This window comes from Brachypodium distachyon, chromosome 3, assembly GCF_000005505.3.
Source record: "Brachypodium distachyon strain Bd21 chromosome 3, Brachypodium_distachyon_v3.0, whole genome shotgun sequence".
Classification (NCBI taxonomy): domain Eukaryota; kingdom Viridiplantae; phylum Streptophyta; class Magnoliopsida; order Poales; family Poaceae; genus Brachypodium; species Brachypodium distachyon.
In genome coordinates this window covers 44,465,808-44,486,026 of record NC_016133.3, presented here as the reverse complement: position 1 = coordinate 44,486,026, position 20,219 = coordinate 44,465,808, and the positions used below count along the sequence as shown (strand labels likewise).

The following is a 20,219-nucleotide window of genomic DNA, read 5'->3' as shown; positions in this document are numbered from 1 at the left end:
ATTCGGTTTTTTTCCTCCATCCCTATCTATTACATGTCCAATTTCCTTTTTCCCAACAAGTTTCTTGCTAAACTCACAGCTATTATCAGGAACTTTTGGTGGACTGGAGTTAGGGAAGGTGCGCAAACCAAACCTTTATGCCTTAGAGCTTGTTTTGATATCTGCAAACCCAAAAGCCTTGGAGGACTTGGTGTGAGAGATATTCAAGCTATGAACAAAAGCCTTCTTATTATATCTGCTTGGAGAATTGCTAATGAACCTCAAAGTCATCTCTCTCTCTCTCTCTCTCTCTCTCTCTCTCTCTCTTATTCTTAAAGCTAAGTGTTTTTCCTGATTTTCCTTCTGGAAATCTTGCACTAAAACTCCTAAGTCGGCCTTCTGGGCCTCCATCTTAAAAATCCGGCCCATCATCAAGTCTTCTTGTTTTTACCAACTTAGAAATGGGAATGTTTCAATCTGGAGTGACCCTTGGTGCCCTATTTGGGAAAATGTCCATGATTATCTAAAGATCCAACCTTCTCCTTTTAGATATCCTGCCCAAGTGAAGGATCTTTGGCTTCCTAATTCCAAATCCTGGAATGACAGCCTTATCTATCAACTTTTTGATTCCCCTACTGCTAATGTCATTCTTCAAACTCCAGTTATCCATGGTCAAGACTCTAATAATCTTTGTTGGCGGCACAGTTCCACAGGCCTCTGCTCTCTCAAAAGTGCTTACAGACACTACGCTCAAGCTATCCAAAATAATTCTTCTTTGCCACCTATTACATCACAGGAAAAAGCGACGCTTCTGACTATTTGGAAGGACATGTCATTGCTGCCCAGAATAAAGACTTTTGCTTGGCGTCTTGTTAGGAGAGCCCTTCTGACAGGTAAAAGAGTCGGTAAGTATTCAATTCACGTAAAAAAGGTTTGTGCCAGGTGTGGTGCTTTGGAAGATGAAATTCATTTATTTTTCTTATGCCCCTTCTCCAAGGCGGCCTGGTTTGCTGCTCCTTGGCATCTTAGGTCTGAAGTCTTTGCTCTTCAACTTTCTTCACTTACTTCTATTCTTCAGGCTATTCTGAGCTCTAACCATCCTCTGGCCAACATTAGAGATGTTTTTACTTTTCTATGGTGCCTTTGGAAATCTAGGAATAATTATCTGTTCAATAGGAAAATTACTTCTCCTCTTCAGGTGGCCCCAAATGCAAAGAGTCTTATTGCAGGTGCTGATCTTGAATGGCGTGCTCTTCCTACTACCTTGAGTGTCTCAAATGCTAAGGATAATTCATCGCATCTTGCCGGGTTCGATATTGATCAAGGTCATATTTGCATGATATTTGCCTACCTTTTGGCACCATTTTAATCTCTTTTTGCCTCAAAATTGAATGCTATAAGTACAATATGTGATCAAGTGAGCAAATTTACACTTTGATTTATATTTCCTGCAGAACGGTGCGAAAAGGCACACTTTCTCCTAATTTTGGACAAGCTGCAAATGAAGCTTTATTCTTGAGGACCTGAGTATAAAGAATACAAGAAAGCAAGAGCTTATATGAAGAGAAAAGGACCTACTTGTGGGAGAGGAAGAAAAGTAGAAGGGCCAGAATGCATAATAGCCAGAGGAGTGGGGATTGAAATCCCTAGCTGTTCACATACGAAGCCCCATGCCTGGCATTCTTCCCCTTCCTCTCCCTGCTGCTGCTCCACCACCGGCCGTTGCCGCGGCCAGGCCGGCGTGGCGGCGTGCCACCAAGTTTGCTACTGCCCCGTGCCCCCGACCTGTTGCAGCCTCTCCTCCACATCGCAGGGCAGGAGCTGCAGCCCATCTCCTCGTCTATATCAACAGCAAGCTGCAGCTCCTCCATGATTCATCAAGCTGCTGAGCTTCTTCCTCTTCTCCGGCGAAGAACAAGTGACTCCAGCAAGCACGAAGAACAACCTGAGCTTCTTCCCCTTCTCCAACTTGTGCTGCTCCTTCTCCTTGGGTTAATCCCATCTACATCTCTCCCTTTTCCCATTACTTTCTGTTTCTATGAACTGAAATTGAGAACTTGTTTCATGCATGCCAAGTGTTTGATGTAATGCTCACATGAATTAGCAACAAGTTTCACTCTATCCCTGTCTTCTTCTTTGCTATTCTTGTCTAGTTATTGACTTGTGATGGATTTTTGTGAGCTATTGCATCATAGCTTGTGATAATTTCATAATAATTCTGTTCTTGTTCTAACCCATTTTCTATGATATTATGTGTATGTGCTGTTGAAAGGGAAACCTTGCCCCTGTATGGGTTTTGATGAATGATGACAACATGGTTGAGGAACTAATGAGTTACACTAAGTGTTTCAGGTTTTAGTTCCTCAGAAGAGTTGGTTTAACCAGCATCGATGACCCCTAAAATTGAAGTACAGGTACTAGCATGAAGTATGAAGAACTCAGTGAAGAACGTGAAGTATAGCATTTTTCATAGGTTTTTCCGTAGCTTTTTCTTTCACTTGAGTATAGGAACGCCGTACTATTAACGGGGGTTTGAAGTGTGGAGCTGGTTTAGGTGAAACCTTATTCTTCATGTTCAGCTTAGGCGAAAACCTTTTTCTGTGTGTTTTTCGTCGGAGTGAAGAATGAAGCATTTCAGGCTTCACAGAAACTTCCGCGTGAAGTCTTCACTCTGAGTTCAAATGTGTTTGAAAATCTGTCGCTTTCGTGCTTGACTACCTAATCTAACCGTTGTGAGACGAAGTGATAAAGTGTGAGCTGGAGGCTCAAAGTTCACTTTATCCAACGGGTCACAACGGCTAGATCAGACGTGGCCAAGGCTATATAAAACGACCCACCCCGAAGGAATTCGGTGGTGATCCCTTCTCTAGCCGAGCACTTGAAACTTGTTACTCTTGGTGATTGGCACCACCTAGACGGCTAGGAGTCAGTGTTGAAGAGCAATCGAAGATTGTGATTGACCATCAACCAGTCTGTGAAGGTCCGGAGATCACCTCAAGATCTACCTCGAGTAACTGGGCGAGACTTCGGTCTTAACTCAGGAGGATTGGGTGGACTTGTGTGTCCGCGAGTCTTGCGTGACTCAGCCCCTCAACGGAGACGTAGGATTGTGCCAACAATCTGAACTTCGAAAACAAATCCCTGTGTCTTCAGTCTTGGTGATTTCGTTCCTCAACCTTTACTCCGTGAAGTATAACTGATTCATTGTGTTCTGTCTTCATTGCCGCTGCTAAACATGTTCATCTTTCTTTTTTCCGCTGCAACTCTAAAATTATCGAAGTACTGTGACTGTCTTCAGTCTTCACCCTTCATTTTGAAGAAAGAATTAAAACTGGTCACATTCACAACCCCCTCCCCCCCTGTGACATCCTCGATCTTTCAGCTGTAGCAGAACTCTGTTGCTTTGTCGACGGCGGAAGTAGAATATGTTTCAGCAGATAGTTGTTGTGTCCAACTTCTCTGGATGAGACAAACTCTCAAAGACTTCGGTATCTCAGTGGATGCCATTTCCTCAGAGATCATGTGTCCAAAGGAGAAATTAGCCTAAACCATGTGAGGACAGACAAACAACTCACAGATATCTTCACCAAACCACTTGACAAAATCAGATTCTGTGAGCTGAGGAGTGAATTAAACATCTTGGATTTCCGGAATGTCTCTTGAAGACTTGCATACTTGTGAATATACTCTTGCATTCATGCTTACTTCGCCTGCATTGTCTTCAGTTTTTCTATTCCTCAGTTTGTGTTATCTGTTTTTCGTTTTCGTTTGTCTTCAGTAGATTTAGAAGCCTGTTATTTGTTTCTTTCTTCAAATTCATTTGCACAGTTGTTCTTCACTGCTGTTGCCTCTTGCTGAGAGATGAAAATGAAACTTAAGGACGCCTTAGAACCTATCTATCTTACCTATTTCTTGTATGTACACAAAGTCTGTTCATCGTAATTCAAGTATCATCAAATTCTTTGTTAGTGATGCAAGAATTTTCATTCTTCAAAAATGAGTTGTTTTCTGTAAAACCGACAGTCTTCAAAGTTCTGAAGAATACAACTTCAATGGAATCTCCGTTTTAGCCATAATCTTCACGAATCTTTCCGAACGGTAAAATCTTATCCCTAAGGAAATTTAAACCGTACGGGGAAATCCTAACGGAAATTTTGGGATAAAAAGATACCGGCAAGCTCCTCCTTTTTCACCTCCCTATATAAGGATTTCCACCCCTCTGAAAAATCACCTCAGCCCCCAAAATCTACCGCTCTCGCGCTCGAAGCTCTCGCGACCTCCTCCTCGCCGCGAACGCCCGGACGCATTCTTCAAGCTCGGATCTTCAGCATCGTCGCTGTTCTACATCGATTCAAGTCGGGAATTCCAGGCAAGCGTCGTTTTTCCCCTCTTAGATCGATTCCGTGTAGCAAACGCATCTAAAATCCTCTTTTGCTGCAATAGATTGATCGCTCTCACCGAGTTAGGGCTTTGCGGTTAGGGTTTCGGTGATTCCTCTGTTCTTCACCAAGCTCATCCTAGGTACACTTCAAATCTTCATTAGATGAATTCTCACTCCTGTAGATCGCTATGTTTGCGTAGATTGACATGCTCCGTTTTTCCGAAGTTCTAACTAAACAGATCTAGGTTGAAGCTCTCTAGTAGTTTTTCAGTTTAGATCTGTGTAGCTGTCTTCGTTGAAGAACAGAGTTGTCATTCTTCACAAACGTAGTAAATCTGCTTCAACTAAAAACTCTTTGTCAAAATCGTTTTGTAGCTGAGAAATTGTGTACTTCTTGCCTATTCTTCGTATCCTCTACTTCACAGGTGTCACCATGTCTGATTCTACCCGCTCCAGCAATGACTCTGATAGAGAAGAACGGTACCAGTTTGACTCAACGCCCGAGCCCTCACCGCCGGTTTCTACCAGAGTAAACATTGAAGACTCAGATGAAGAAATTAAAGACCATGTGCCTCTGAGAGTGACACCCTCTCCTGGTGTGCGCCTGAAGTATGCCATCAACTCCCCACGGCCTGGTGAAGTCTTGCCCTGTCGTGGAAAGAAAGTGGTGTCTAAGCCCAAGGCAGAGAAGAAGGAGAAGGTGAAGAAGTTCAAGGACGTGCCTGCTCCCACTGCTGAAGAAATCCTTGTCTTCTATTCTTCAGAAGAAGATGTGAAAGAGGAGACTAGAATAAAGAGAAAGCACCGTCTCCAGCACATTATCCGCAAGCACTCTCGTGTGTTGGCCGCTGAGATTCGGAGAAGAACAAAGGAAGCGGAGAGTGCCAACCTGTATTTGCCGGCTCCCAAGCTGAGAAACTTCAAGATTGCCCGCAAGGAAGGCGGACCTCACCGTGATGAATTCAACAGAAGAGCTCTGCAGATCATCAGAGATATCAACTACGTTGACCTCTCAAAGAAGCCCAAGTCCAAGAAGGCTTCAGACACTGAAGACAGCGATGTGTTCCTGTCTAACCAGCCGTTGAATTGCGCGGTCCTGCCAGAGCATCCAGGATCGGAAGTTCTTCACTGCCTCCTCTTGCGCCTCACAACAAGCCCAGTGAAGACTCCAAGGGCAAGGCCAAGGTGCCTGAGAAGAGGAAAGCCGCTGAAGATGCAGAGAAACAGTTCAAGAAGAATCTGAAGAAAGCTAGGAAAGCATCTGCTGATGGACCCGGTTCCTCATCCAAGGATGCTGCTGCTGCCGCCATGGCCTCTGGAGAAGTTCCTTATCCTCCTCAAGTTGTTCACATTGATCCAGTTCTGCTTGCTGCTTTCAATGAAGGAACGCTCCCGGATTCCCTCATGAGTTATGTTGAAGGCCTGATTGTTGCCAAGACTCGGGCTGAAGAATGGGAGCAGAACCGCAGTTTGCGTGTTGCCAGGCGGTTAGAAGAAGAAGACCGTGCTGAGAAGAAACGTGTTGAGAAGGAGAAGGCAAAAGCTGCCTTGAAGGAGAAAAAAGCTGCTGAATTGCAGAAGAAGGCTGAGAAGGAAACCGAAGAGAAGAAAAGGGCTGACCTCATTGCCCTGAAGAAAGAAAAAGAACTTCCGTTGAAAACTCTAGCTGAGCTTGAGAAGAAGAAGAAAGCTCTGCTCGCTGAACAGATGAAACAAGTAGCCGAAAGCCTGAAGGCTGATAAGACTAAGAGTGAAGCAAGGAAGAAAGCCGCCGAGAAAACGCCTGAAGTAGAAGGCGAAAATGAAGAAGTTGATCGGGAGAAGACAGAATATGAGAAGACCAGGGATGCAGCTCGTGAGACCCGTCGTGAGGTTGGTCTCAAGGCTAGACATGATACAGCTGCCCCCTCTGACTCTGAAGAAAGTCAGGATTTACCTCAGACCGTCCCATCAAAGAAGATCACTATGACTCGTTAGGCGTCTCAGATCGCTGAAGTGAAGAAGACTGCCAAGGAGTTTGGTTTGAAGATCAAAGTTCCTGCCGGAAGAAGTTCCTCCACTTCATCATCTGCGACAGTTCCTCTAAAGAAAGCTATTGACACACTTGTGCCAGATACATCAACAGTCAAGCTTACTTCACTTGCTGAGGAACAGGAACAAGCTGCTTCATCCCCCACGGTACTGTCTGAGCACACCGCTCAACAGGAAGAAGGAGATGAGGTGCTGGGGAAGAACCAAGAAGACATCATCCGTCCTGAGGAACCCCCACCAGCAGCTCGTTGCCTCGCACTTCATCAGTGGATGTCTCTGCTGAAGAAGGAAGAACCTGTGACTTCGAAGTTGAAGCCACTCATGATTTGCATGCCAATGACGTAGAAACTGATGCAGATGCCCCAGTGCCAACGCCGGAAGTTTGTGTGAAGAAAGTGGTTAAGAAGAAGAAGATTGTTGCCCCGTCCGACCCAGATTCCTCAAGTGATGAGGAGAAAGAAGAAGAGAAGGAAGAAGAAAAGAAGGAAGAAGAGAGAGACCCCGCGCAAGCCTCTGATGATCTAATGGAGATTGACCGTCTGCCAGAAGATCTGCTCAAGCCTGCGCCGAAGAAAAGACGATCCGGACTCGCTAAGGATCGTGAAGACAGGAGACTCTCATGGATGCTTGTGAGATCTCAAACTATGTCTGAAGACAACCGCGAGCTGTTACCTCCCAAGCCAAAGATGCCTATATCCTCTGACCGAGAGAAGGTTTACTTCAAGGCCCTGAAGAACGCTGAGATTCGCCTTGTGAGGCTGGAGAATGGGCTGAAGTACAAGGAGGAGAGATCAGCTGAAGACTGGAGGTTTTGGTCTCTGAGCAGCAGGACTACTATGCGCAGATTCTTCTGTCACGGACCCACTTTGCCAAGATGAAGTACATCAATGATGAATGGTTCGCCATCAATCGTCAGAGTGGAGTCATGACTGCTGCCAATGCTCTTAATAATATGCATCTGCTCAAGTTTGTTCAGACCTGCCAGAATTGGAATGATGAAATGATTCTTCAGTTCTATGCTACTTTCGGCAGAAAGGTCTACAGATTTGAAGACAACTCAAAGGGCTACAACATCTACTGGATGACAGATGGTGACAGACACAGCTGCACCTTCAGGCACTTCAAGGATTTCCTTGGTCTCGCTGAGTTCGATGGCCAACCCAAGATCCATGAAGAACAGGCTGCCTCAGATGAAGACATTGTCATTCCCTATGAAGAAGGATTCTCTGGCGCCTATGGAGGACTAGCTAGGTTGAATCCTGAAGTGAAGATTCTCAATGACATTCTCCGTTTCACTCTCTCTCCCAAGCAAGGCAGTTCTAGTGAGATAGCCGGTCTTCACCGCAATCTGCTGCTTGCCATCTTCAAGGGTGAGAAGAAAGATTTTGGAGACTATATTCTTCAGCCATCACTCATGTCTCAGCATACCGTGTGCGTGCTCTGCCCTATGCACCCCACATTATGAAGATCATCCTGCAGTTGTTTGAGAAGCGTTTTGAGTTGGAGCATCAGCACAAGTACTTTTTGCTGAAGCCTCAAGATCCAGAGCCGTATGTGCTTCCTCCTACCTCAGTTTCTGATCGTCCTGAGTCTATATAAAACGGCTAGATCAGACGTGGCCAAGGCTATATAAAACGACCCACCCCGAAAGAATTCGGTGGTGATCCCGAGTGAGTTGTTTTGAAGAACACTGGATAAAACCTTTAGAAAGCTGAACTGAGCGTGAAGAATGGGATCCCTTCTCTAGCCGAGCACTTGAAACTTGTTACTCTTGGTGATTGGCACCACCTAGACGGCTAGGAGTCAGTGTTGAAGAGCAATCGAAGATTGTGATTGACCATCAACCAGTCTGTGAAGATCCGGAGATCACCTCAAGATCTACCTCGAGTAACTGGGCGAGACTTCGGTCTTAACTCAGGAGGATTGGGTGGACTTGTGTGTCCGCGAGTCTTGCGTGACTCAGCCCCTCAACGGAGACGTAGGATTGTGCCAACAATCTGAACTTCGAAAACAAATCCCTGTGTCTTCAGTCTTGGTGATTTCGTTCCTCAACCTTTACTCCGTGAAGTATAACTGATTCATTGTGTTCTGTCTTCATTGCCGCTGCTAAACATGTTCATCTTTCTTTTTTCCGCTGCAACTCTAAAATTATCGAAGTACTGTGACTGTCTTCACTCTTCACTCTTCATTTTGAAGAAAGAATTAAAGCTGGTCACATTCACAACCCCCATCCTCGATCTTTCAGCTGTAGCAAATTCTCTCACTTTCCCAAACAACTGGCTTCTATCCCTTTCTTATATGTTTGCTTGTGATTAATTTTGTTGCCTAGTAGTTAAGTTATGTCCGGTGTTGCTGCTGTTACCGAAAATCACAAAAATATTGTTCATCGCTGCATTGTTGTCTTTATTTTCGGTTCAAATATTATCCCTTGCAATTGATTCATCTAGCTTTAGTACTAGCTCATTTGTTGACCGCCTAGTCCTTGTGGAGAACACGACAATCCGTGGTTTTGGGAAGAATACCCACTGCTGTTTTACGGTCGATCAAATATCTAATCAGATGCAGCCTAGAGCCCTTTGCAGACACGTCCCGATGTTCCCATTTCTGCAGGCCTCGGTATTTTCATCGACTCCCTGGCGCCTCGCACAAGATGGACAGGTCAAATCCAAGCATCTTCAGCTCCTGTTTCTTCTGCCCTTCAGGCAGAAGCAATGGGTGCGCTTTTAGCTGCTCTTCTCCTTGCAGGGCTTCAGATGGAGGAAGCTAATCAGCTCACGGACAGCCAGATTGTCGCCACGGCCTGCAGCCAAAAGGACATTTGCAATGCTCCAGGTCATTGGAACATTAGGCTTCAAATGGATCAGATCCTGAATATCCATTCCAGGCTGAAAACTAGGATCATCTTTACTCCCAGGGATAACAATGTTGCAGCTCATCAGCTAGCCAGCAAAGCTAAGAAATTCTCAGGATGTTCTCCTATCTTCTCTTGTACCAACAGTTCTCATAGAGGTGCTGCTTGCCCTCTTATCCAGCTATGTAAACATCCAAGCTTAAAGGCCTTTAGGCTGACATCTGTTCTGTGCTGTTGATATTTGAATAAATTCCCCCTTTACAAAAAAAATCTTGTTTGCAAAAACAAAATTCGTTCCGATACAGTGGCACGCACAGCGTCAGCGCACTGTTCGGCGGGCAGCACCATTAGCGTACGATTTACCTACGACGCTTAGCTGCATGCCTGCAACTGTCGATTGATTTTTCACATGGGCCCAAGACGGAGCATATCTCAGCTTTGGCCCATCCTAACGAAATCGGACATGCATAATGCCGTAGCCTTGCAGGCGAGTCAATTCAAGAAAGGCGAGTCAATCAGTTCTCTGTCTTTTTTGTGACCAAAAATCAGTTCTCTGTTTGCTTCTTGATCCAGGCGGGGCTGCTCATTTGTAGGTGGCGGTGCGAACCCAGCAAAATCTTTGGATGTTTGAGCGTGGTGGAGCCAGCAATTGCTTGGTTTGCTGAAAAGTTGAGCGTGGCGAGCCAGCCAACATGGCCCAATGTTTGGTTGATCACGTGCAAAAACCTTCTGCTTTTATGCTGGTGTGGTGACGCACGGACCCGCCCGCGAGCCATTTGATTTCACAAAAATCGGCGAGCCGGTAGAACCATAATATGGAAATGAATACCATCTCAGCTCATATTTACAAACCAAACACAAAATAGTTTTTCCTCAAAAAAACAACACAAAATAGTTTGCAGCGCTCTACATCGTGTAAACAAACACAAATTATTATTTGCCAGCGGCGGCAGGTGGCAGCAAGGGCGCATGGATGCGGCGGCTCGAGAGTTCCCCACACCTTAAACTTATTTAGTCCTTTGTAGGGTAGTGTCAAATTTTCATTAAAGGCATGTTATCCAGGACGTGAATTTTTTGCTCCCGGACGTGAATTTTTGGCTCCCGAGCTACTCGTGTCTTGTTGTCTGGACCGGAAATCCCATCGTTCGGCTTGAATGCTGGTGGGCTAGGTCCACTCGGCTGGATTATTGAAATTGGGAATACAGGCCGAGGCGCTCTTGTTCTGGTCCAGTAGCCGGTATTTGGTCCATGGGGCGATTCTTTTTGTTCTGGCCCATGAAGCGTCTTCTGTGCCAATTAGTTGATTGTCACCCCGTGCCCCGCGTTTGACTAGTTCTTTTAATTTGAAAACATGTATCTGTCCGCTCAGCATCGCTAAGTTGATTGGCTTCGGCTTGGTTAAAAAAAAGTTGATTGGCTTCGGATGGAATTCTGGTACATGTGTAGAGGTTTGGGTTCATTGCGTCATGAAAATAAATATACCTCCCTAGGTTGTGTAGAGGTTTTCTGTTCTTTATTTCTTTACGGCGTGAAGACATTTTTTTAGAGGAACGGCGTGAATACATGTGCCAAACCGAACTGGACGGCGTCGAAATCTCATCATGTGCCAGAAAGTAGTATTTGTACCAAAGCCTGGAATCCAATTAATTTTGGCATGGGCCATAAAACATTTCAGACATGGATAAAAAAAATATTTGAACCAAAGTGTGAAATCAAGAGTGTGGCCCATGTCGTTATGCACGGACACGGACCTCTTCCTTTTGGAATACAAAAGATGGACGGACTCTAAAAAAAACATTTTTTCCAACCTAGTCCGATCACAAAAATCTGGCCCATGTCGGTATGCACGATCACGAGCCAAAAAACAACTGTGCCAACCCAAACTGCTGTCCGAAAAAAACCTCAGCCCGGGATACAACAAAATAAAATTCGCACTCAAAGTGTGCCATCAAGAGTCTGGCCCATGTTGCTATGCACGGACACGGACCTGTAGCTTCGTTGGGATACAAAAGACGGACGAGCTCTGCAAAAAATAATTTTTCCAACCAGGTCCAATAAAAAGAAAAACTGGCCCATGTCGGTATGCGCGATCACGGACCAACAACCCCCGCACATAGATTTGATGACCCATCTTTGTTTAATCGCGGCAGTCAAAGATGGTCAAACTAACCGTTGCGACCAAAGACGTCAGACATGCCATCGGCCCATGTAGGTACACTGGATCGGGGCCACAAGCGCGTATGCACGTCCGTAACGGTTGGATGGCCCATCTTATTTGGTCGCCAACACCGAGAATGGCCCCTGAACGAGTCCCCCGATGGGCCAACTGACCGTTAACAAAACCGGGGAATACATATTGAATAAGGGCTGGGCCAGGAGAATACAATAGCGTGGGTCCGACCACGGCTGGATCTCAACGCGTGAGTGGCGCCCAAGATTGCGCGATGTAAGTAACTCGGGAGCTGATCGGCATTTTCGCGTTATCCATGGTTTTTAAAGATAGTTCTGACTCTTAAGCTGAGACCCACGACACACCTCTAAATTTATCACTGTCAAGCTTCATGCGCTAACCAATGCAACCAAAAGACCGATATGATGGAAAGGGCTAGCCAATCCACTTATATACTTTAACACACCCCCTCACATGTGACTGTGAAGAAAAGTCAACACGTGTAAACTCAGCCAGGACTTGAACTTGAGACCTTTGACTCTGATACAATGTCAATCTTCATATGCTAGAAAACGCAACCAAAAGACCGATCTGATGGAAAGGGCTAGGCAATCCACTTATACACTTTAACAATCACCAAATGATGCAGTGTCTAGAAACAAATTTACCTCTGAGATAGGTCCCACGTCCAAGTAAAGTGTACATGCATCTCTCTCATGGTCTCTCTCTCTCTTGTGTTGGTGTTTATTGATTAGAGGTTGCCTCTGGAGAAAGAGATATTTCCTACCTCTAAACCTTAGAGGCGACAGGTTGCAGTCGTTACAGGTTGCCTCTATGCCCTTAAGAGGCATTTAAGAAGTGATTTTCCAATGATTGTGGATGCTCTTAAGTGGGTGACCCAAGGTATTACAAACAACATATGAAATAGATCAAAAATCTGACAATATAACCATTCCCAATGGGATGTAAAAAGCAGCTTGATAATAAAAGAGAACTACTCAAAACGACCACTTAAGAATACTCCTCCCATTCCAAAAATATAAGCCTAGTCCTCTTCCTCCCTCCATTATACTACACTCCACGACTTGAGCCCATCCAGGCAAAATACGCCACATCTCCCGCATACATAGCATCCCCCGCCCTCGAATGGCAATATGGGGTTGGCAAAGGAGCCAAAGACCACTGCACGACGGGGATTCATGAACTGCCAAAATAGCGGGTGCGGCGTTAGGCGACACAACCGACGAGATGGTCTTGTCGATGAGCATCATCGAGCCGTTGGATATCCCCTTGCGCGTGTGATGGAGATGCTACTCATGGATCTCGATCCTTAGCATGATCAACGCAGAGGCCATGATGTTGGCAAGGCGTTCTAAGCAGCACCTTGGTCAACACTATCATGCTCAGCTACGGGACGGGCCACTACGATCTAGAATGCTTCCTAACAAAGGATAATGGCATAGAGGAGCTCCATATATATACGTACGGAGAGGATCTCCTTCCCTGCTCTGCTCCTCCTCCTTTTCCACTTCCGTCGACAGCAGCTCCCCAAGGATCCAAATTTGTCATCTAGGTTGTCTCTACTGGCGTTCTTAGATAGCAGGTACAAGGACATTTTCTAGAGTAGCTTTACAACACATAGCAGCTTTGCAACAAGTAGAAGCGGCATGCGAGTTCGATCTTCGAAATGGTCCTGCTTCTGCTGAATATATTCTAGAACAACTAGATGCTACTTAATTGAGATATTCCATATTCCATATGGAAATTCTCGACGGACCTGCTTACGAGAACACATCCTTTGCCCATATTGTGGGATCCAATGTAAAGGCTATGGGATACAGCACCCCCCCCCCTCTCTGTTTTCTTCTGCAAATTTAGGTCCCAAGTTTTCGTCACTTATTTGTTTAGTTTTCAGGTTCCATCGGAATTATTTGATCTGAGTTGTCATCTATGTAGTGTTCGGTGGCGTTCTCAGATAGTAGCTGCAACGTGGTCCTATAGCAGCTTTGCAACATCTGCAACGGCATGTGACTTCGATCTCCGATATGGTCCTACTTCTGCTGAATATTCTAGAACAACTAGATGCTACTTACTTGACATAGTGCATTAGAAAATTTTCGACAGACCTGCTTCTGAATAAATCTAGTGAGCATCTATAGAGAAGACACACTGGGCAATATTTGTTGGTAGTTGACCAACTTCCTGTTATCGACACATGCTACTGCTACCCGGAGATTTCCGGCAGGTGAGTCTTGTCATTCTTATCATGGTTATATCCAATGTACAGACTATGGGGGCATCCCCCTTCATTTTTCTTCTACAATGGTGCCACCTTGTCACCATTAATGCGCCCTACCACTCAGGTTAACATCACACATGCTCACTCTCCGTTATCCGAGTAGCTCTGTTATTTGTTGATCGCTTTCATGATCAGAAGTTATATAACTAACAATATACCATTGTCAAAATAAAATTAGAAACAATAATGGTAACGACAAGTATTGATGTAATATGAGACGTCAACATCTTACTATTATTTTCCTCTTAGGATAAATTGCTCTTCCTCATAAAACAAACGATTTTCTGATGTTCATTTATTTGTCAAGTCCACCGGAATTATTTGATCCGAGATTGTCATTTACGTTGTCTCTGTTGGCGTATTTAGACAGCAGGTGTAAGGACATGGTTCGTGGCAGCTTTGCAAAATGTAGAAGTGCATGTGAGTTCGATCTCCAATATGGTCCTGCTTCTGCTGAATATTCTAGAACAACTAGATGCTACTTAATTGACATAGTCCATATGGAAATTCCTAACGGACCTGCTTATGAGAAGACATCATTTGCCGATATTGTGGATCCAATGTTAAGGGCTATGGGGTACATTGCCCCCCCCCCCTCCTTCAATTTTCTCCTTTTTCAGCATGTGACTTTGATCTATGATATGGTGCTACTTCTGCTAAATATTCTATAACAACCAGTTGCTACTTACTTGACGTAGTCCATTTGGAAATTCTTGAACTCACGTGCCGTTTCTACATGTTGCAAAGCTGCTACGGATCATGTCCTTGCACATGCTATCTATGCACACCAACAGAGCCAACATAGATGACAATCTCAGATCAACTCGAGATGGTACTTGAATGGCTCGACGTTGAAATCCTCGCCCAAAAGTATGTACGCATACTATTGGCATAGAGAGAGGAGTGAGCTCCTCCAAACACTGACTGCATTGAACACACACATAGAGAGAAGAGAAGGAAGGCGAGTTGGAGATTGACACGTTGGACACATGTTGGACCCACACTCCATCACACGACGTAGTCCACATGGGAGGCCATGTAGGCCTGACTGGAGGGCTCAAGAGGTTGGATTTACCATCAACCACGTCCGAGATGTTTTGGGGGTTTGTTGATAATAATCAATACTCCCGTTTCATAATTCTTGTCTCAAATTTGTCAAAAAAAATGGATGTATCTATTTCTAAAAAGCGTCTAGATACATATAATATTTTGACAAGAATTATGAAATGGATGGAGTAGCAAAGTTGACGGTATTGTGTTGAAAAATTCAAGTGTGATGCCAAAAGTATAATGATGTGTCTCAAAGTGGTTGTTTTTAAATAATTATCTTAATAATAAACTTGTGTCAACGCGGTGATCAATTAGCATTACAATAAGGCCAACGATGAAACATAATACTAATATATAATGATGTGCTCTGAAGTGGTTGCTTTAGCTAATCATCTCTCATAAATACCATTTCTCATTTTTCTGAATCGGTGCCTAACTTTGAAACACCTTCTGCAAGAAAGAACCAAAGTTGGGGACCGTCCCTCCCAAATCAACAACAGAATAAGGCCTCAGCATACGCGGACCGTCCGATCCATATCGATGGCCGAATAGAAAAGGAGGAGCCGCAGACAGGGGAGAGCCGAGTCCCCTTCCACCCTTTTCTCCCTTTCCCATCCCCATCTCTCCTCCATCCTCCGCCGCAGACCCCCATCCGCCGCCGCCGTCGACACTCCTCGTGAATCTCTCCTTCTTCCGGTACATTCCTCACCCTCGGTCAGATCCCCATCTCCCCAATTCCGCGGTTCCCCGAATTATCCCCCGATTCGATCGGAAACCAACGAGGGGCGTTCCTCTGCGTGCGCTATTGCTCGATCGATCAATTGGGGTTTTGTGCGCGTTAATTGTGTCTAGTTTGTGTGCGTGCCTGTTCGATCGAATCTCCGCCTGCCTAGAAATCTAGAGTCTATGTTTAATTGACCTATTTGGTATTTTTTTTTTCAGTGTAGTTGGGGAGGCATGGCGCTCCGGAGGTTGCTTCAGGGGAGCGTTCTACCGCGGATGACAGGCCGGGCTGCTGCGGCTCCCTTCTCCACGGAGGCCGGGGAGACTATCCGCGCAACGCTCTTTCCCGGTGATGGCATCGGGCCTGAGATCGCCGAGTCGGTCAAGCAGGTACGGAATTTTGTTTCTGCTAGTGGAATGCCTGTGTAATAATAATCCATGTATAAATTCTGATCGCAATTCAACTTGCTTGTGCTATCTTTCTCGTGACGTGGAACTGCCTTTATTATTTGATCAAGGCGTGAGCGCTAGAGAATTGTTTAGTGGTTCAACGCCCACATGGCTAGTGACGTCTCTTGTAATTTTCCTGGTTCCGTCCAATTTTGAAAGAAAGGCAGAAAGGAAAAATTCCTTTATTGTTTCACCTTATAACAGTAGGTATAAGTTTAATGCTCACACCTAGCAAAAATAATAATAGTAATCATTATTAGTTTCATTTTTCGCATGAAAATCCAGATGTAATGCTGAGAAGATAAGTTGCCAACTTGCTTTTATTCCCCAATTATAGGTGGGATGTTTAGAAATAGCCTTTGAAGCTGAATCCTAGTCAATTCGTAAGCATGCATGCTCAAAATTTGAATACATGGTCTAGCACGTGCTCTGTAGGTTCAAGATTATTACTAATAATCCAGGGGAGAGTGTTTTGTAGCGATTGGGTGAAGCACATGCTTACGCTTATGATTTATGCTTTTGTTGAGAGCTGAACTCCTAAGAATTCGGGGGCACTTGAGTTGTGCTGTATTTATGTGAAAATGCTACTTGTTACTTTGGATCATTGTTGTAACTTGGTTTGGATCCTCTTTGCAGAGGAATGTTCAATTATTGTTTCCGTAATTTCTAATTGATTATGTAGGATTTCTTTTGATTCTAGAAAGTTTAGTGTCAGCAGCTTTGCTTAATATTGATCTTAAATAAATGAATTATATGCACTATCCATGGAGTGGGTATATATCTACTTCATGGTTACAATAGCATGCATTCTACTGTATCTGCATACTGAATGCAGCACGAACAAAGGCTCAAAGACAAAAGTTAGGTCCTTAAGTTGCCTGTGATGCCTAAAAATCGTCAGGAATGATAACATAACAATTAGTTTTTCTGTAATATGTAAGTGAAAAAAAGAACATCATATGCCAAATCCACAAGTGTTGATATTTTACCGATTGGGTCAGCTATGGCAATATATTTCGTAACAGGGCCTTACTTGGTGGTTGGCATGCCACCAGCCCTTTCGCTAGATGCAGATAAAGCCTAAACTATTAACACAGCACATAAATACTATAATAGCATAGAAGGACTGGCTGCTAGGTTGGACGATTATTAATTTAATTCTTTGTATATGGCTGATTACAAAACTGGCTAATTGTGGGAACAAAGAACTTGACTTCAACATGTCCATGATGAATGGAGGATGGTCCTCACTTCTTTTCGTGAACTTTGTGTGTGCTGTGTGTGGTACTGTTGAGGTGTAACTACGGTGATCATGTCTTGAAAGAGATTATAACATTGGTAGGTGAAGATGGGCTATAGACTGGGATGGTGCGGAGTGGAAGAGCTTAGTTATTCCTTTCTTGATTGATAATAGATAGATGCTACCTTTTTGTACTGATGATTTCACACTTGGCCCCTTCTCTAGCACATAGGTTATATCAATCGAATTGTACAACCACCGCACTGGCATGACGTAAGTATTTCTTGCTATGCAACTGGACCTAACCAGACATATCTATTGTGGAGATTTATTAAACATAGTTCCTCATACTGAAGTTACATGTATGGTCCCAACTAACTAAGAAAATTGCTCTAATTGTAAACCTTTACTTTCACAACTGTGTTTCACAGGGGTACTGCTGTTAACGTGAGTAATTATCAGGTCATGAATGCAACTCATTTATATATGATTTCTTTAGGGTAGCTTGTTTGCATCTGTAGTTTAAAGGTTTTCATGTTGCTGTTTCAGGTATTCAATGTTGCAGGTGTACCAATAGAATGGGAAGAACATTATGTTGGTACGGAAGTTGATCCCAGAACAGAGAGCTTTTTAACATGGGAGAGCCTGGAGTCAGTGCGCAGGAACAAAGTTGGCCTGAAAGGTCCTATGGCTACACCTATCGGAAAAGGCCACCGATCTTTGAATCTCACTTTAAGGAAAGAACTTGGACTTTACGCCAATGTCAGACCTTGCAACAGCCTCCCTGGCTACAAGACTAGATATGATGATGTGAACCTTGTGACGATTCGTGAAAATACTGAAGGAGAGTACAGTGGCCTTGAGCATCAGGTATGCTGTGTGCATTCTTTAGAGAGATGATATTGTATTGTTGTTTTCATTGTTCTCATTAGCTTCCTTTGTCATGTCACCCTACTTTTTCTCCAGGTCGTGAGGGGTGTTGTGGAAAGTTTGAAAATTATTACCCGCCAGGCAAGTTTAAGAGTGGCAGAGTATGCTTTCCATTATGCCAAGGCCAATGGCCGGGAGAGGGTCTCTGCGATACATAAAGCCAATATCATGAGGAAAACTGATGGACTTTTCCTCAAGGTTTAAATGCTTACTCTCTTACATCTTCATGATGGTATGTGTTCCGTAATTTCATTTTTCTTGTCATCTAATGCATTGTTTTTTTATACATACAATTTTAGTGTTGCCGTGAAGTTGCTGAGAAGTACCCTGAAATCACGTACGAGGAAGTCATTATTGACAATTGCTGTATGACGGTATGGTGATCTGTCAACATCACAACTTGCGCATATTTTGGTGTTAATGTTTACAGACTTGATAATTATGTACTACAGGAATGCTATTTACATCTATTAAATATGTTTTCTATTCTACATGCTCATTTTTAACATCACTGCGCATGAACTGCATCTGCTGGCAGCTCGTGAAGAACCCTGGTACATTTGATGTATTAGTGATGCCGAACCTTTATGGCGACATTATTAGTGATCTATGTGCTGGCTTGATCGGAGGCTTGGGCCTAACTCCCAGGTAGAGTTGTTTCTTTTTGTCGATCTATTTCGGTATCGAGACAACATCAACTCACTATTTTTTATTCTCCAGCTGCAACATTGGTGAAGGTGGCATTTGTCTGGCAGAGGCTGTTCATGGTTCTGCACCTGATATCTCTGGCATGGTAAAGTGATCTTAAATATCACTCCGTGTCATGACTCGCTATTTTTAAATTCTGAGGTTTCTCATTTTGTTTGAACCCAACATTTCATGTTTAATGTTTTGATTTGTCAGTTCTGCCTTTCTTCGCTATGTGTTTATGAAATTAAAAGCTCTTGTATTTTATCTCATGTTCTCTAGACCTTGTCTTTCACTCAAGTTATTGGTACAACTCTCCCTTTGTCTTTAACTTGCTTGAATGATGGTATTTGATTGCTTTGCAGAACCTTGCGAACCCAACTGCTCTTATGCTAAGTGCTGTTATGATGCTACGTCACTTGGGATTCGACGACAAAGCAGACCGGATCCACAACGCGATCCTCCAGACCATCTCGGAGGGGAAGTACAGGACTGCTGACCTTGGTGGGAAGTCATCCACATCAGACTACACAAAAGCAGTTTGCGATCATATCTAAGTACCAGCTGCAGTTCTTCTCTTGATTATTTTTCTCCCCCATAATTTTGTTGCGTGTCAAGAGGTTGCTTTAGCTTCAATAGGTTATGTCGCGGGCACCTCGTGCCTCTTTGGGCATTAACACGGTTTAAGACCGTCAAATAATCATCACATTCTTGCTCTTGGAAAAGTTTTACCAGCATTGCAGTCAAGCTGAAGAATCATCTGTAATAATCAATCATTGACAGCATCATAGCAGCGGATAGAAATTGTTCATTCTGAGTTCAATCTTCTTTTGCTTTTGGTCAATTGTACATCTTATCGATATAACCAATGCGGCCAAGATGAGTGAAATAACACTTGCGCATTGTGCGTGGCTTAGATGCATGTGATTTATTTAAGATTTCATCTTTATGTTAGTAATCTGCACATCCCTCCAAATAATGTGGAAAATAGTTGCAGCTGGTTGGAACGGAGGGAGTAGCTGCAACTATCTTCCAGATTATTTTCATCATTTGCACCCTTCAAATGTTAAACCTAACACTTTGTCACCCTTTTCCAGACGGTTATGTTTGGACACAATCAAAGTGCCCTCCTTATTATAAAATGGTAAAACAGTGAGTTTCTGCTATTGGGTGTAAAAGAAGTAGTCTTTACTACTGTACTGTTTTACGAGTGACGTAAGAAATATGTAGCGTGAATTAAAAATAAGGATGGATCCTTTTTTGGTTATGATTATAGTGTTCCGCAATGATATTCGGCCGCACTTAGATGAAATAAGGAACCACAGTTCCACACATTCAATGAAAATGATATTTGTGCATCAATGGTCATTGCTGTTAAGATTAATTAGTATATGATCAATTAGGATTAATTATTAGTTAATGAATAGT

The 20,219-nt window shown here is 43.8% G+C and overlaps 2 protein-coding genes across 4 annotated transcripts; both read left to right on the top strand.

Moving 5' to 3' along the window:
• The first annotated feature begins 4,793 nt into the window (after positions 1-4,793).
• LOC100842352 (caldesmon-like) lies at positions 4,794-6,736 on the top strand. Its single transcript, XM_010238488.1, has 3 exons — positions 4,794-5,422; positions 5,464-6,232; positions 6,347-6,736. The coding sequence occupies exons 1-3, from the start codon at positions 4,794-4,796 to the stop codon at positions 6,734-6,736; spliced, it is 1,788 nt and encodes a 595-aa protein (XP_010236790.1).
• Positions 6,737-15,296: 8,560 nt separating this feature from the next.
• On the top strand, positions 15,297-19,734 carry LOC100836887 (isocitrate dehydrogenase [NAD] catalytic subunit 5, mitochondrial). 3 transcript variants are annotated; one of them, XM_003574916.4, is made up of 8 exons: positions 15,297-15,457; positions 15,704-15,874; positions 17,724-18,044; positions 18,141-18,302; positions 18,404-18,478; positions 18,643-18,752; positions 18,825-18,897; positions 19,157-19,734. In XM_003574916.4, exons 2-8 carry the CDS (start codon positions 15,719-15,721, stop codon positions 19,346-19,348), a joined length of 1,089 nt encoding a protein of 362 aa, XP_003574964.1. In that variant the 5' UTR covers positions 15,297-15,457; positions 15,704-15,718; the 3' UTR covers positions 19,349-19,734. The 3 variants fall into 3 exon arrangements, with proteins under 3 accessions (XP_003574964.1, XP_024317523.1, XP_024317524.1); XM_024461755.1 differs by having other exon boundaries at positions 15,313-15,457; positions 15,709-15,874; XM_024461756.1 differs by lacking the exon at positions 15,297-15,457 and adding an exon at positions 15,496-15,618.
• Positions 19,735-20,219: the final 485 nt, after the last annotated feature.